General features: G+C 71.3%; 4 protein-coding genes across 5 annotated transcripts; 2 read left to right on the forward strand and 2 right to left on the reverse strand.

Annotated features, from left to right (window-relative positions):
* Positions 1-69: 69 nt before the first annotated feature.
* On the forward strand, positions 70-3,543 carry TNNC2 (troponin C2, fast skeletal type). Its single transcript, XM_083801986.1, has 6 exons — positions 70-1,727; positions 2,506-2,557; positions 2,665-2,808; positions 2,895-3,009; positions 3,088-3,224; positions 3,298-3,543. Exons 1-6 carry the CDS (start codon positions 1,716-1,718, stop codon positions 3,327-3,329), a joined length of 492 nt encoding a protein of 163 aa, XP_083658112.1. The 5' UTR covers positions 70-1,715; the 3' UTR covers positions 3,330-3,543.
* Positions 3,544-3,679: 136 nt separating this feature from the next.
* LOC310882766 (regulator of G-protein signaling 9-binding protein-like) lies at positions 3,680-5,205 on the forward strand. Its single transcript, XM_083801979.1, has 2 exons — positions 3,680-4,473; positions 4,594-5,205. Exons 1-2 carry the CDS (start codon positions 4,281-4,283, stop codon positions 5,004-5,006), a joined length of 606 nt encoding a protein of 201 aa, XP_083658105.1. The 5' UTR covers positions 3,680-4,280; the 3' UTR covers positions 5,007-5,205.
* A 134-nt stretch (positions 5,206-5,339) lies between these two features.
* On the reverse strand, positions 5,340-6,675 carry UBE2C (ubiquitin conjugating enzyme E2 C). The gene is made up of 6 exons (XM_083801985.1): positions 6,511-6,675; positions 6,343-6,370; positions 6,177-6,263; positions 5,791-5,995; positions 5,647-5,706; positions 5,340-5,543 (listed from the first exon to the last, which is right to left on the reverse strand). Exons 1-6 carry the CDS (start codon positions 6,609-6,611, stop codon positions 5,485-5,487), a joined length of 540 nt encoding a protein of 179 aa, XP_083658111.1. The 5' UTR covers positions 6,612-6,675; the 3' UTR covers positions 5,340-5,484.
* A 196-nt stretch (positions 6,676-6,871) lies between these two features.
* Positions 6,872-11,078, reverse strand: DNTTIP1 (deoxynucleotidyltransferase terminal interacting protein 1). Of its 2 annotated transcripts, XM_083801974.1 has the most exons (13): positions 10,920-11,078; positions 10,776-10,846; positions 10,586-10,682; positions 10,340-10,438; positions 9,997-10,065; positions 9,625-9,681; positions 9,332-9,393; positions 8,859-8,904; positions 8,324-8,382; positions 8,079-8,139; positions 7,630-7,701; positions 7,357-7,412; positions 6,872-7,066 (listed from the first exon to the last, which is right to left on the reverse strand). In XM_083801974.1, exons 1-13 carry the CDS (start codon positions 11,004-11,006, stop codon positions 6,922-6,924), a joined length of 981 nt encoding a protein of 326 aa, XP_083658100.1. In that variant the 5' UTR covers positions 11,007-11,078; the 3' UTR covers positions 6,872-6,921. The 2 variants fall into 2 exon arrangements, with proteins under 2 accessions (XP_083658100.1, XP_083658101.1); XM_083801975.1 differs by lacking the exon at positions 7,630-7,701.
* Between the last annotated feature and the right edge of the window lie 30 nt (positions 11,079-11,108).

Consider the following 11,108-nt stretch of genomic DNA (forward strand, 5'->3'; position numbering starts at 1 on the left):
CGCCGGGCGGTGCCGAGCGATGGCTGCTCCGCCGCCCGTCCCGGGATCCTCCCTGCGCGGCTCCGCCTCCGCCGGGAACCCGGATCGCGGCGGGGCTGGCACGGCCCGGCACGGCCCGGCACGGCACAGCACGGGGTCCCCGCTCCCCGCGCCGCCCCGAGCCGGGCCCAAATACCCCCAATGCCCCGGTACCCCGGTGCCCCAGTACCTCGATGCCCCAGGAGCCCCAATACCCCAGTACCCCGATGCCCCGATGCCCCAAGAGCCCCAATACCCCAAATGCCCCAGTACCTGACGCCCCGATCCCAGGGCCCCGTCCCGCGGTGCTGTGGCCCCAGCAGACCCCGGCCTGCCCCGGCCCCCGCTGCCCTTGGCCCCCGGCCGCGCTCGCCACGCGCCCCCGCGGCTGGGCTGCAGCCACGGCCGGCGTCAGGCGCTCGCCCGGCCTTATTTAGCGCCATTCCTGCTCCCTCCTCGCCACTTTCTTGGGAACGTCTATTAATATCGAGGAACCGGCCCAGCTGCTGCCATCGCTCTGCGCCCAGCGCCAGCACCCCGCACCCTGCCCAGGTCTGCTCCAGGCCCGGGGTGCCCCAGGGCCACCCCCGGCACCCCATGTCCTGCCTGCCCGGCTGCGGGGACGCACCGGGGGGCTCAGCTCTCATGGGCAGCGGGGGTGTCCTGGCAGCCTCCCGCCCCTCCCCAGCACCGGGGAGCCCCATGGGACTGGTGCCGTGCCGCCTGTGCTGCCCTGAGCCCTCCTGGAGCCCCACGGGGCGCGGGCCACTTGGCCAGTGCATCCCCAGAGCCATTAGCCCTGGCAGCGGCGGCTGGCAGGGGCTGCGGCACTGGCGCCCACGCTCTGGGCTGCGCTGGGAGCCTTCGAGGAGGCCCCGGGCAGGTTTCCCACCCTCCCGACGGCACGAAGCGGCGCTGCCTTTTCCAGCCCCATCTGGGATGAGGGAGATGGGTGCCAGCAGTGCCAGAACCCCGCCGCGGGGGCCGGGTGCTCCTCGCCCACCCCGGGGCTTCAGACCCCAGCCCTGCCAGGGCCCGTCCCTCATCGGGGGCCGGGGGCTGCAGCAGGGCTCTGCGCTGGCCTGCCCAGCACCAGAAACGGGGGTGAAGGGCAGGGGCTGGGGGTGGCGGGCACGGCTGGGGCAGCCGGGGTGCTGCAGGGGCGAGGGAGGGGATGGAGCCCGGCCCCTGAGCTGGCCGCCTGCCCCCAGCGGTGCCGCGGGCTCGGCGGGGGCACGGGTGATGCCATCCGGCCGTGCCCGTGGTGCCGGGTCCGGCATGGCCACGCGGGGGAAGTCCCAGCCCCGGTGTCGGGGGGATGCCGACAATTGGGGGCTATTTTTAACCCCCTCCTTGCTGAGCTGCCCCGGGACTGGGGGGGGGGGGGCACGAGCAGGGGACGGAGCCACGTTCCTGCCAAGGCTCCGGTGTCCCTCCCCGCAGGGCTTGAATTTCTATCCCAGCTTCAGACCCACGTTTAATCCCCAGCTCTTGGCCAATAACGCTTTGGCTAAATTAGGTAAAATGAGCCCGTTGCCAATGAGCGGGGCTGGATTTCCACCGGGGAGCTGATAGGCTGCCGGGCTGGGGGGCCAATGGCTGGGGGCACGGGGACACTACAAATTGGGGAGCCAGGGAGCTTCTGGGGGCTTCTGGTGCGTGAGGTGGTGACACCCTAGGGGAGGAGAGCAGCAGAGATGGCGTCAATGGTAAGAGCCCTGATGGTGCCGTGTGCCGGGGCGAGCTGCAGCTGGGCTGGGGGCGCTGGGCACCGCAGACACTGGGGGGATGCGGGGCTGTGCCAGGGCGCCCCTGCGGGAAGGATGGTCCCCATGGGCTGGAGCTCAAGGGCTGGCCAAGGCGGGAGGTGGCAGGGGACATGGGGGCAGCGCAGGGCCCCCACGGGACGTGCACCGGGGAGAAGAGGGCACACGTCTCTCCGGGGAGCAAGCAGGCGCCCGGGGACATCGGAGCAGCCCCGACTGGACCCGGGCTGCGCGAAGGCGCTGAAAGCTGAGCGCTGGGTCATGCGACACCGCCGCGGCTCCGCGCCGCCCGCGCCTCCAGGAGAAACTCGATCCAGGGCCGACAGGTGCCCGTGGATGCGCACCGCTGTTCCCTATAAGGGGAGCCGAGGAGATCCCAAAAATAGTGCTGCGTGCCTGGGATGCCAAGGCAGCACGGGGGGGACGGGGGCCCCTGCGTCATGGACCCCCCCAGCGAGCGGCTCTCGCAGTGGCTGCGTGGATGCTGGGCGGCAGCTGAGCCGCGGGGGCTGCCCGGGGCCATGGCTCGCTGCGGGCATGGGCAGCGCCTCTCTGCTGTCCCCACGTGCCGTAGGGCGGCGCTGTGCGAGGGCTCCGCGGCCGTGCCGGGGGGGCTGGGACCTGACCCTGTGCAGGGCCCCGCTGCAGAGCCCCTCGTCCTGCTGCCCCCACGCAGGGGCGTGTGAGGCCGGCGCTGACCCCTTCGCCCCTTGTCTTGCAGACGGACCAGCAGGCGGAAGCCCGCGCCTTCCTCAGCGAGGAGATGATCGCTGGTGAGCGAGGGCAGCGCCAGGGAGCGGGCTGGGTCCCGGCGGATGCACAGGGCCAGGGCCCACCCCGGTGCCCGAGGCCCCAGCCCCGACACCCCCCGTCCCCGCAGAGTTCAAGGCTGCCTTCGACATGTTTGACGCGGACGGTGGCGGGGACATCAGCACCAAGGAGCTGGGCACGGTGATGAGGATGCTGGGCCAGAACCCCACCAAGGAGGAGCTGGACGCCATCATCGAGGAGGTGGATGAGGATGGTGAGCGGCCTCCGCGGCGGGGTGGCGGGTGCTGAGGCGGGTGCTGAGGCCGGTGGCCTGACCTGTGCCACGCTTCCTCCCCGCAGGCAGCGGCACCATCGACTTCGAGGAGTTCCTGGTGATGATGGTGCGCCAGATGAAAGAGGATGCCAAGGGCAAGTCCGAGGAGGAGCTGGCCAACTGCTTCCGCATCTTCGACAAGTGAGTGGGGCGGCGCTGCCTGCCTGCGCCTGCCCTCGGCGGGCGAGCGGGGCCCATCCTGCCCTCGCTCTCCCGCAGGAACGCGGATGGGTTCATCGACATTGAGGAGCTGGGCGAGATCCTCAGGGCCACCGGCGAGCACGTCACCGAGGAGGACATAGAAGACCTCATGAAGGACTCAGACAAGAACAACGACGGCCGCATCGACTTTGACGGTGAGCGGTGGCCCTGGCTGGAGTGGGCTGTGCGTGCAGCAGGGCGGGGGCTGACGGCGCCGCTCTCTTGCAGAGTTCCTCAAGATGATGGAGGGCGTGCAGTAAGGGACCAGACATTCCTCGGGCCAGCCGCTGTGCCCAGCCCCGCTCCACCGCCGGGGGAGCAGCCCCGCCGCAGCGCCTGGCCCCGGCCGCCCGCACGGCGGGAGCCCTGCCCGCACCGGGGCCCTGCTCTCTCCCTGTGGCCAGCGGCTGAGCTTTTCCTCGACGCTGTCAGATGTGGTTTATGGTTGAGCCTCATTAAAAGGGGAAAGGCTGAGCTGCCGGTACAGGATTATGCTGGGTTTGCAGGGGGAGGTGCTGCGGCACTGTCCCCAGCGCAGGGGGACGCAGGGATCCTCGCGGGCGGGTGCACCGCGCCACACACCACGCTGTGCCGCGCCGTGCCCTGTGCCGTGCCCTGTGCCGCCTGGCTCACCGCGAGGCACTCACGCAGCGGGGCGGCGCGGGGCAGCCGTTCCCACGGGCTGCTGGGCGGGCGCCAGCGCTGAGCTCAGAGTTTCCATGCAGAGCGGCCGCTTCCCACAACAGCGGGACGGGGAGCGCGGCCCCATTCCCACAGGCTGGGGGTCCTGGCCGGCAGCGCCTGCGGGGCTGCTCCTGCCCGCTCTGGTGAGACCACAGGGGATGCAGGGGAGCCAGCGTCACCCCAGGGCCCTGTGGGCCTGCAGGGAAGGATGCAGGGGACCTGGCGGTAAGGTGGGGGAGAGCAGCAGCCCCCCCCCCCGCAGGGGTTAAGGCAATGCTGTGTCCAGGGAGCCCGTGCCAGCCCAGCCTGTGCCAGCGCTCTCTGGGGACCTGCGGCCTCGCACAGCCTCTGCAGCCGGGGAGGAGCGCAGCCATGGGGGCGCCGAGGGTGAGGCTCCTGGGTTCAGGAAGCGCCCAGTGCCCGTGGGGAGAGCGGGACCAGCCCCACGCAGGGCCCTGGCGCAGAGCCTGTCACGTCCCCGCAGAGCCGGGGCCACTGTGGAGGGGCCGCGTCCAGGTTCCTCCTCGATGGCACCGGGGCGAGGGGCTGCATGTGGGGCACGGGGGGCAGTGGGGACGTGCGTGGCTGCCCAGGCTGCCCTCTGCAAGGTGGCGGCCGGGCACCGCCAGCTGGTGCTGCAGCTGGGGGGCAGCGCCGACGGCCCCCGGCTGCGCGAGGAGCGGCGCGGGAGGAGCGCGGAGGCGCGGGAGCTCAGCGCCGGTAAGGGACCTGCGCAGCGGGCAGGGGGCACGGAGGGGGGGCCCCGGGGCAGCGGCCACCCCTGCACCGTGCGGGGCCGGGCCGAGGGGCAGGGCCCCCCTCAGCGCCCCCGTCCCGCAGGGCTGCGGAGCGCGCTGCTGGCGGGGCTGCGGCAGGCAGCGAGCCCCGAGGAGCGGCGGGAGCTGGAGCGGCTGTGGGTGCTCTTCCTCTCCGCCCTGGAGCTCTTCCTGCAGGACCTGCGCCAGGCCCACCGCCTCTGCCGCCTCTTCTCCCTGCAGGGGGGCGGCCCGGCCCTGCTGCGCACGGGGCTGGGGGGCCGGCGAGGGGGGGGCCCCGAGCAGCCCCCGGCCCCGCCATGCCTGGAGGAGGAGATGGAGCAGGTGAGGGCGGTGCTGGTGGAGATGGAGAGCACAGCCAACATCCCCCTCTGGACGGTGGAGGCCACGCAGGCGGCAGGGCCGGGGGATCTGGGCGCAGCCCCCACGTCCCAGGGGCCGGGGCCTCGTGCCGGGCCCTGCTGCAGGGTCCTGTGAGCCAGGGCAGGGGATGAGGTGGCAGGGCCAGGGCCAGCCCCCCCCCCGGTGCGGCACAGCTTGGGGTGGGGGGGCCCCGCGTGCCCCCACCGCCCCGGGAGCTGCCCCCATGGCGCAGAGCGAGCGGGGCTGCCCCTGCTGCGGAGCGCTAATAAAGCCCCCCTGACCCCACGGGTGTCTGTGTCCCTCCCTCTCCCCGCCACGCTCACAGAGGGGTGCGGGGCTGCTGCCTCAGGACCCCGGGGACGGGCCGGCCCACCCGCGGCAGCCCCAGCGCAGCTGTCCAGCACCGCAGGATGTCTGAATGCGGCAAAACCTTCAGGCTGGCAGGAGAAGAGTTATAAACGTGCATTTATTTATACATTAACCGTAGCTCGGACTCCAAAATTAACTTAAAAACAGCCTATGATACAGAAAGGCGCAGAGGGGGGCCAGACAGGGACAGAGGGGGCGGTGCAGGGAAGTGGCGGAGCAGGGGTCAGGTTTCCTGGCTCTTGGCCTGCTTGGCGTACGTCTCCCGCAGGTACTTCTTGAAGGCTGAGGAGAGAGGGGGGCTCGGGGCTCAGGGCCGGGCAGCGGCACAGCGGGGCCGGGGCCGTGCCGCCACCGCCCAGGGGAGGGGACGCTGTTGGGCACTCACCGGTTTGGTTCTTCCACAGCTCGGCGGCGTGCGTGTTCAGGGGGCTCTCGATGTTGGGCTCTGGGGACAAGGGCTGGGTGAGCGGGGTCCCACACCGCGGGCAGCCCCGTCCCGGTCCCGGTCCCCGTCCCCGCGCGGACCCACCTGCCAGCAGGCTCTGGATGGAGAGCAGGATGGTGCGGACGTCGTAGAGCGCCGACCACTTGTCCTTCAGGATGTCGAGGCAGATGTTGCCCTGGGTGTCCACGTTGGGGTGGTAGCAGGGCGTGAGGAAGCGCACGGTGGGCGCGTTGTAGGGGTACCCGCTGGGGAACTCCAGCGACAGCTTGTACCGCAGCTCCTCGTACGCCTGCGGGCGGCACTTAGCGGGCGCGCGGCACGGGGGGGGGACGGGACGGGACCGGGGGGTCCCCGGCGGGGGGATCGGGGGGTCCCCGGGGGAGGGACGGGACCGGGGGGCCCCCGGAGGGGGATCGGGGGGTCCCCGGCAGGGGGGGACGGGACCGGGGTGTCCCGGGGGTGCCGCTCACCGTGCCGGCCGCGCCGTCGATGGTGCCGATCCACCTGAAGAGGTTGTCGGACTCGGGGAAGGCGGAGATGCCTTTGTCACCGGACATCTGCGGGACAGCGCCGTCAGGGCCCGGCCGGCCCCGGTTCCGGTACCGGCCCCGGCCCCGGCGCCCGGCCCCCACTCACCATCAGCGCCATCAGCTCCTGCTGCAGCCTGCGGGGGGAAGCGCGCGTTACCGGCACCGTTACCGGGCGGATAACCGGTACCGGGCGGCTAGCCGTTACCGGCACCGTCACCGGGCAGCTCCGGCGGGCAGCGCCGCCGCGCCCCGTCCCGCCCCGCCCCGGCCTCACCTCTTCCCCACCGATCCGCGGGCGGCCGGGGGCCCCGCCTCGGCCCCTTTCCGGGCGGCGGCGCTGGGCAGGGCGGCGGGGTCGGCGTTCTGCGAGGCCATGGCGGCTCCGTGCGGCTCCGCTCCCAGTCCCGCTCCCGGCCCCGGCCCCGCCCCCCTCCCGCGCGCGTTTGAATGTTTCAAACCGGCGCGGCGCGGACCAATCAGCGCCCGGCCGCCCTGGCGCCGGCCAATCGCCGCCCGCCGGGGACGCGGCTGCCACGGAAACGGCGCGCGGCAGCGGCCCGCCCGCGAGGCGCAGGCGCAGAGACGCGGCGTCTGGCCCCGCCCCCCGCGCGGTCTTAAAGGGGCAGGCGCAGGAGGCGGGTGCGAAGCAGCGGCTTTATTGGGGGGGGGGGGGGGGGGGGGGGGCTCAGGGCGCGGGGGGGCCCTCGGGGGGCGGCGGCGGCGGGTCCCCCCCGTCGCGCAGCGTCTCCATGTACTTCTGCATCTTCTCCGTCATCCACGCCGGCGGGACGAAGGGCTTCAGCTCCTCCAGCCGCAGCTCGCCAGAGTCCCTGCGGGCACAGCGCCGGCGTCAGCGGGCACCGGGGGGGGGCACCGGGCTGGGGGGGGGCGGGGGGGCACTGGGGTGAGGCACCGGACCGGGGGGGGCACTGAGGGGAGGGGCACCGGGCTGGGGGGCACCGGGCTGGGGGGGGGGCGGGGGGGCACCGGGGGGGGAACTAGGCCAGGGACCGGGGGGGGGGGGGCGCTGGGGTGAGGGGGCAGTGCAGGGGGGGCAGCGGGCTGGGGGGGCACCGGGCCGGGGACTGGGGGGGCACCGGGCCGGGGGGCCCCGCCTCACCTGTAGTCGTCGCTGGCAGCCAGGTCGCGGATGTCCTCCTCCAGCAGCAGGTAGGCCTGCGCGGGGCGAGACAGGCGCTGGGCATCGCCGGGCACGGCGGCACCGGCACCGGGAGCGCCCCCCCGCCCCGCCCCGCCCCAGCAGCACACCGCGTGGGTGCCCGGGGTGCCGAGCACCCGGGAGCGCCCCTGCCTCTGCCTGTCCTGCCGGCCGCCTCCCGTGGCGCGCCGACGGCGCCCGGCCTCGCCGCTCGCCCGGCCTGAGCGTACTCACCATCTTGCCCCCAGTGGCCCTCATGTGCTGCTGCTCTGCCAGCCAGTGCTTATCCTGCGGGTCGGCTGCGTACTGCAATAAAGCAGCAAGGACCTGGCTGAACGCGGGCGACGCTCCCCTCCCGCTCGGACCCCCCTCCTGCTGGGACGGAGCCCGGCCGCCGCCTGCGCCTCGCCTCTGCGGCGCCGCGCTCGGGGGCTCGCGGAGGGAGGGCTCAGCCCTGCCTGCCCTCTCCTCGAGTCGAAGCCTGGCTGCAGGCGAAAGCGGCTCGGAGGCTGCGCCACGCCGTCGTGTGTCGGTGTGCTAGCCCGACCGTGCGCGCCCTGAGACGACAGACGGGGGCACGGGGGAGGAATAAACAAACGAGCCAAAGCACGCGCTCCCGGTTCCCGTCACAAACTGCTGCCGAGCAAACCCCGAGGAGGAAGCATCCTGCCGTGGTGCCTGACCTTAAAGAGGTGGGGATGCTTGATGTAGAGTCGCCCTCTTGTTCCTCCCATCCCGAGAGCTCTGAAAGAGGAACACGAGGGGGGCGTTACAGCCACGCAGAGGGGTGCTGCAGCGGCACCGGGACACCTCCTCTCCTCCCCAGCCCTTCCTACTGCTTCCGAGGCAGAGAAGTGAAGTGACGGGAGGAGTCTTACGGGCTCCTGCCTTGGAGACACCACCCTCCATCAACAGGGCCATTCCTTACTTGTTTGCTCGAGATCCCAGCACAAAGGTTGTGGTTTCAGTCAGTCGGGATGGATCCCACTACAGAGCAATTGGAAAAGGGGCAGCATTAGAAATGAAGCTGGTGCCAGCCAGTGCTCCACGAGCCTCGGCGCTCTGATGGGGAACCTCAGAACCGCCCCTTGGTTTGGGAGGGAGGGAGGTAGCCGCAGACCTCCGGATTGCCACAGAGGAGGGAATCGGCTGTTATCACCCTGGGCTGATCTAAGTGGTTTCCCCCAGGGGAAACACTTGTGGGATCCTCCTGGCTACTGCTACGGCTCGCCCTGGGTCTCCTAACAGCTGTACCACACCACGGAGCTACAGGCTACAGTGTCTGGAGGAGGCAAGCAAAGGCTCCCAGGCACTTCTCTTCTCGCTTCTCTCCCGGCACTGCAGCGGCCCGGCAGGGCACAGCACAGCCGAGGCCTGGCCTGAGCTGCCACCGCAGGCAGGGCTCTGCTGGCGGAAGCGAAGGGGAGGAGAGGGAGAGCCCAGCGGCGTCGGCCAGCCAGTACCTTTGGTCCATCCCTTCTCACGGGCTCAGAGACTTTGAGCTTCCACCTAAGGGGAAGGAAAACGAAGTAAGGATGGGTCCCAGAGGGATCAACGCAGGCAGACACCACGAGCTCCCAGCAGCAGGGAGCTGAGCTCCAGCCCTTCCAGACCCACTCACACCTTCCGCCTCTCTGCAGCGCCCGCCTCCAGACCCTCACCTCTGCTGCACGTCCTCTCTCCCCCCAGCTGCCAGGGTCCCCCCACTGCCCATGAACCGTCCGTCCCACGGCTCACTGAATCACCCGTCTGGACCCGTCCAAAACTGCTTCCCGGCAGGCCTTTGCCTCCTGCAGCTCAACCTCAGCCCAAACCTTCTTGCCCTCTCGCGCCTCTCCGCGGTGCAGGGCAGGAGGACAGCGCAGGGTTTCCTTACCCCTTGTCTCAGCCGGCCTCGCTCCCCGCCCTCCCCCCAGAACTTGGGGCCCGTACTCACGCAGCCATGCCCGAGACCCCGCGATCATTCGACAGGCTCTGTCCTGGAGGCCGTCCCTTTCTCTGCAGGGAAGAAAGTCTCTCATCAGCACGAGGTGAGAGAACCCTTTTGTCTATCTGTCCCCTCTTTGGGAAGCCGCTCTTTTTACCACGCGCACAAATGCTGGCTGGCACAAGAGCAAGCTCCTCTGAGCCGCCACAGAAGCCACTCGCATGCATTCGTACTGTGGGAACGGCCAGGCGTGAGGCACAGGCCCTCCCAAACATAAAGTCCCTTGGGGAAAACTCCCCTACCTTTTTGGGAACGGGGCTTCCTCGACGATTCAGCTCCTCATCCAACTGTCGGGCACGCTGGAAGGGGAACGGCAATAGTAGGGACTGTGCCTGGGGTCTGTGGTGCTCTGTAGGCTCCCCCTCCCTCCCAGCCTAACGCTCCCAGTTTCAGCTCCTCACTGGCACAGCTGACGGACAGGAAGGTCTCGGTGACAGAGCTCTACTTTGCTGCCCTGCAGCTTTTTAAGGACAGTGCTGCGCAGCCCACTGAAAGCACTTCTGTAGTTTGACAGACAAGGAACAGGCAGAGAACAGAGCAGTTCCAGCCCCTTCACTCACTGCTCCCAGCTCCTACAAATCATTAAAGCCTCTGGGAACGACAACGACTTTTACCTTTGGTCCTGCCTGCTCGTGGGGCAGCCTGGGCACAACCTTTTTGCCATCGGAGAACAGCAGCTTGGCCTGCAGGAAGAGAAGGAAGGGTTACCCGGTTGTGGGTTAAGAGGGGGACCTGCCAGCACCCCCTGCTTTGCCCCGTGAAGGCGATCTGCGCGCAGAGGCACTTGCTCTGAAGGGAGGGTCGCAGCCGCGTGACGTTTAAAGGCTACGGCTGAGGATCTCGCGCCCGGCTGACCACGAGGGCCGGCCACTACAGAACCCGAGGCCTCGGGGGCGCCTGCCCCAGGGCCCCCACCCGCCCCGTTCCCGGAGCGCTGCCACGCGCGCTGGTGCCCACCTGCTCCAGGCAGCTCCGACACGTCTCCTGGATGAGCTGCTCGGGGTCCACCTCCTCCCCGACGTTATCGCGCACGTTGATCGCAGCCTTCTGGAAGAACTGGGGGGGGGGGCACGAGGGGGTGAGCGCCCCGCAGCCGGGCCACGCCGGGCAGCGCGGGGCCCTGCTCCCAGCCCGCGGCCGCACACCAGCAGCCGGCGGCCTCACGGGGCGGCCGGGGCCGTGCGGCCACCCCGCGGCCCTCACCTTCATGTACTTGTTGAAGACGCCCCGGATCTCCTCGTTGATGCTGGGCTGCAGCACGGCCCGCAGCAGCTCCATGGACACGGCCGGGTCGGTGAAGCTGCGGGCGGAGGAGTCAGGAGGGGGGGGGCGCGGGGACCGGCGCGGCCCGGCCGCCCCCCCTCACCCCCCGGTGCCGGTGCCGGTGCCGTACCTGGTGGTCATCTGGGAGCGCCGGCCGCGCCGCTGCACCTGCCGGTGCTTGATCATGATGTTCCAGGGGCTCTGCGGGACACAGCCGTCAGCCGCCCGCCCGCCGCCGCCCCGCCGCGCCCCGCCGCCGCCCCGCCCGCCTCACCGTGCCGCCCGGCTGCTCCTCGGCGCCCCCCGGGCCCTCCTCGCCCGGCGGCCCCGGCTGCTGCTCCGCGTCGCGGGCGGCGCCCATCGCGCCCCGCTCCCGGCCCGCGGCCGCGCAGCGCCCGGAAGGCCCCGGCCCGGCCGCGTCATCGGGCGGCGACGGGCGGAAGGGGCGCTGCCACGGCACCGG

Source organism: Anser anser (assembly GCF_964211835.1).
Source record: "Anser anser genome assembly, chromosome: 16".
Classification (NCBI taxonomy): Eukaryota; Metazoa; Chordata; class Aves; order Anseriformes; family Anatidae; genus Anser; species Anser anser.

Coding starts and splice junctions, on each gene's coding strand:
- TNNC2 (XM_083801986.1), top strand. Junction 2,809..2,894: donor CGAGGAGGTGGATGAGGATG/GTGAGCGGCCTC, acceptor TCCTCCCCGCAG/GCAGCGGCACCATCGACTTC. Junction 3,225..3,297: donor CGGCCGCATCGACTTTGACG/GTGAGCGGTGGC, acceptor GCTCTCTTGCAG/AGTTCCTCAAGATGATGGAG.
- LOC310882766 (XM_083801979.1), top strand. CDS start 4,281: ATGGCACCGGGGCGAGGGGCTGCATGTGGGGCACGGGGGGCAGTGGGG. Junction 4,474..4,593: donor GGCGCGGGAGCTCAGCGCCG/GTAAGGGACCTG, acceptor CCCGTCCCGCAG/GGCTGCGGAGCGCGCTGCTG.
- UBE2C (XM_083801985.1), bottom strand. CDS start 6,611: ATGGCCTCGCAGAACGCCGACCCCGCCGCCCTGCCCAGCGCCGCCGCC. Junction 6,371..6,510: donor CGCGGATCGGTGGGGAAGAG/GTGAGGCCGGGG, acceptor TTCCCCCCGCAG/GCTGCAGCAGGAGCTGATGG. Junction 6,264..6,342: donor AGGAGCTGATGGCGCTGATG/GTGAGTGGGGGC, acceptor GCTGTCCCGCAG/ATGTCCGGTGACAAAGGCAT.
- DNTTIP1 (XM_083801974.1), bottom strand. CDS start 11,006: ATGGGCGCCGCCCGCGACGCGGAGCAGCAGCCGGGGCCGCCGGGCGAG. Junction 10,439..10,585: donor TCTTCAACAAGTACATGAAG/GTGAGGGCCGCG, acceptor CCCCCCCCCCAG/TTCTTCCAGAAGGCTGCGAT. Junction 7,413..7,629: donor GGGCCACTGGGGGCAAGATG/GTGAGTACGCTC, acceptor CGCCCCGCGCAG/GCCTACCTGCTGCTGGAGGA.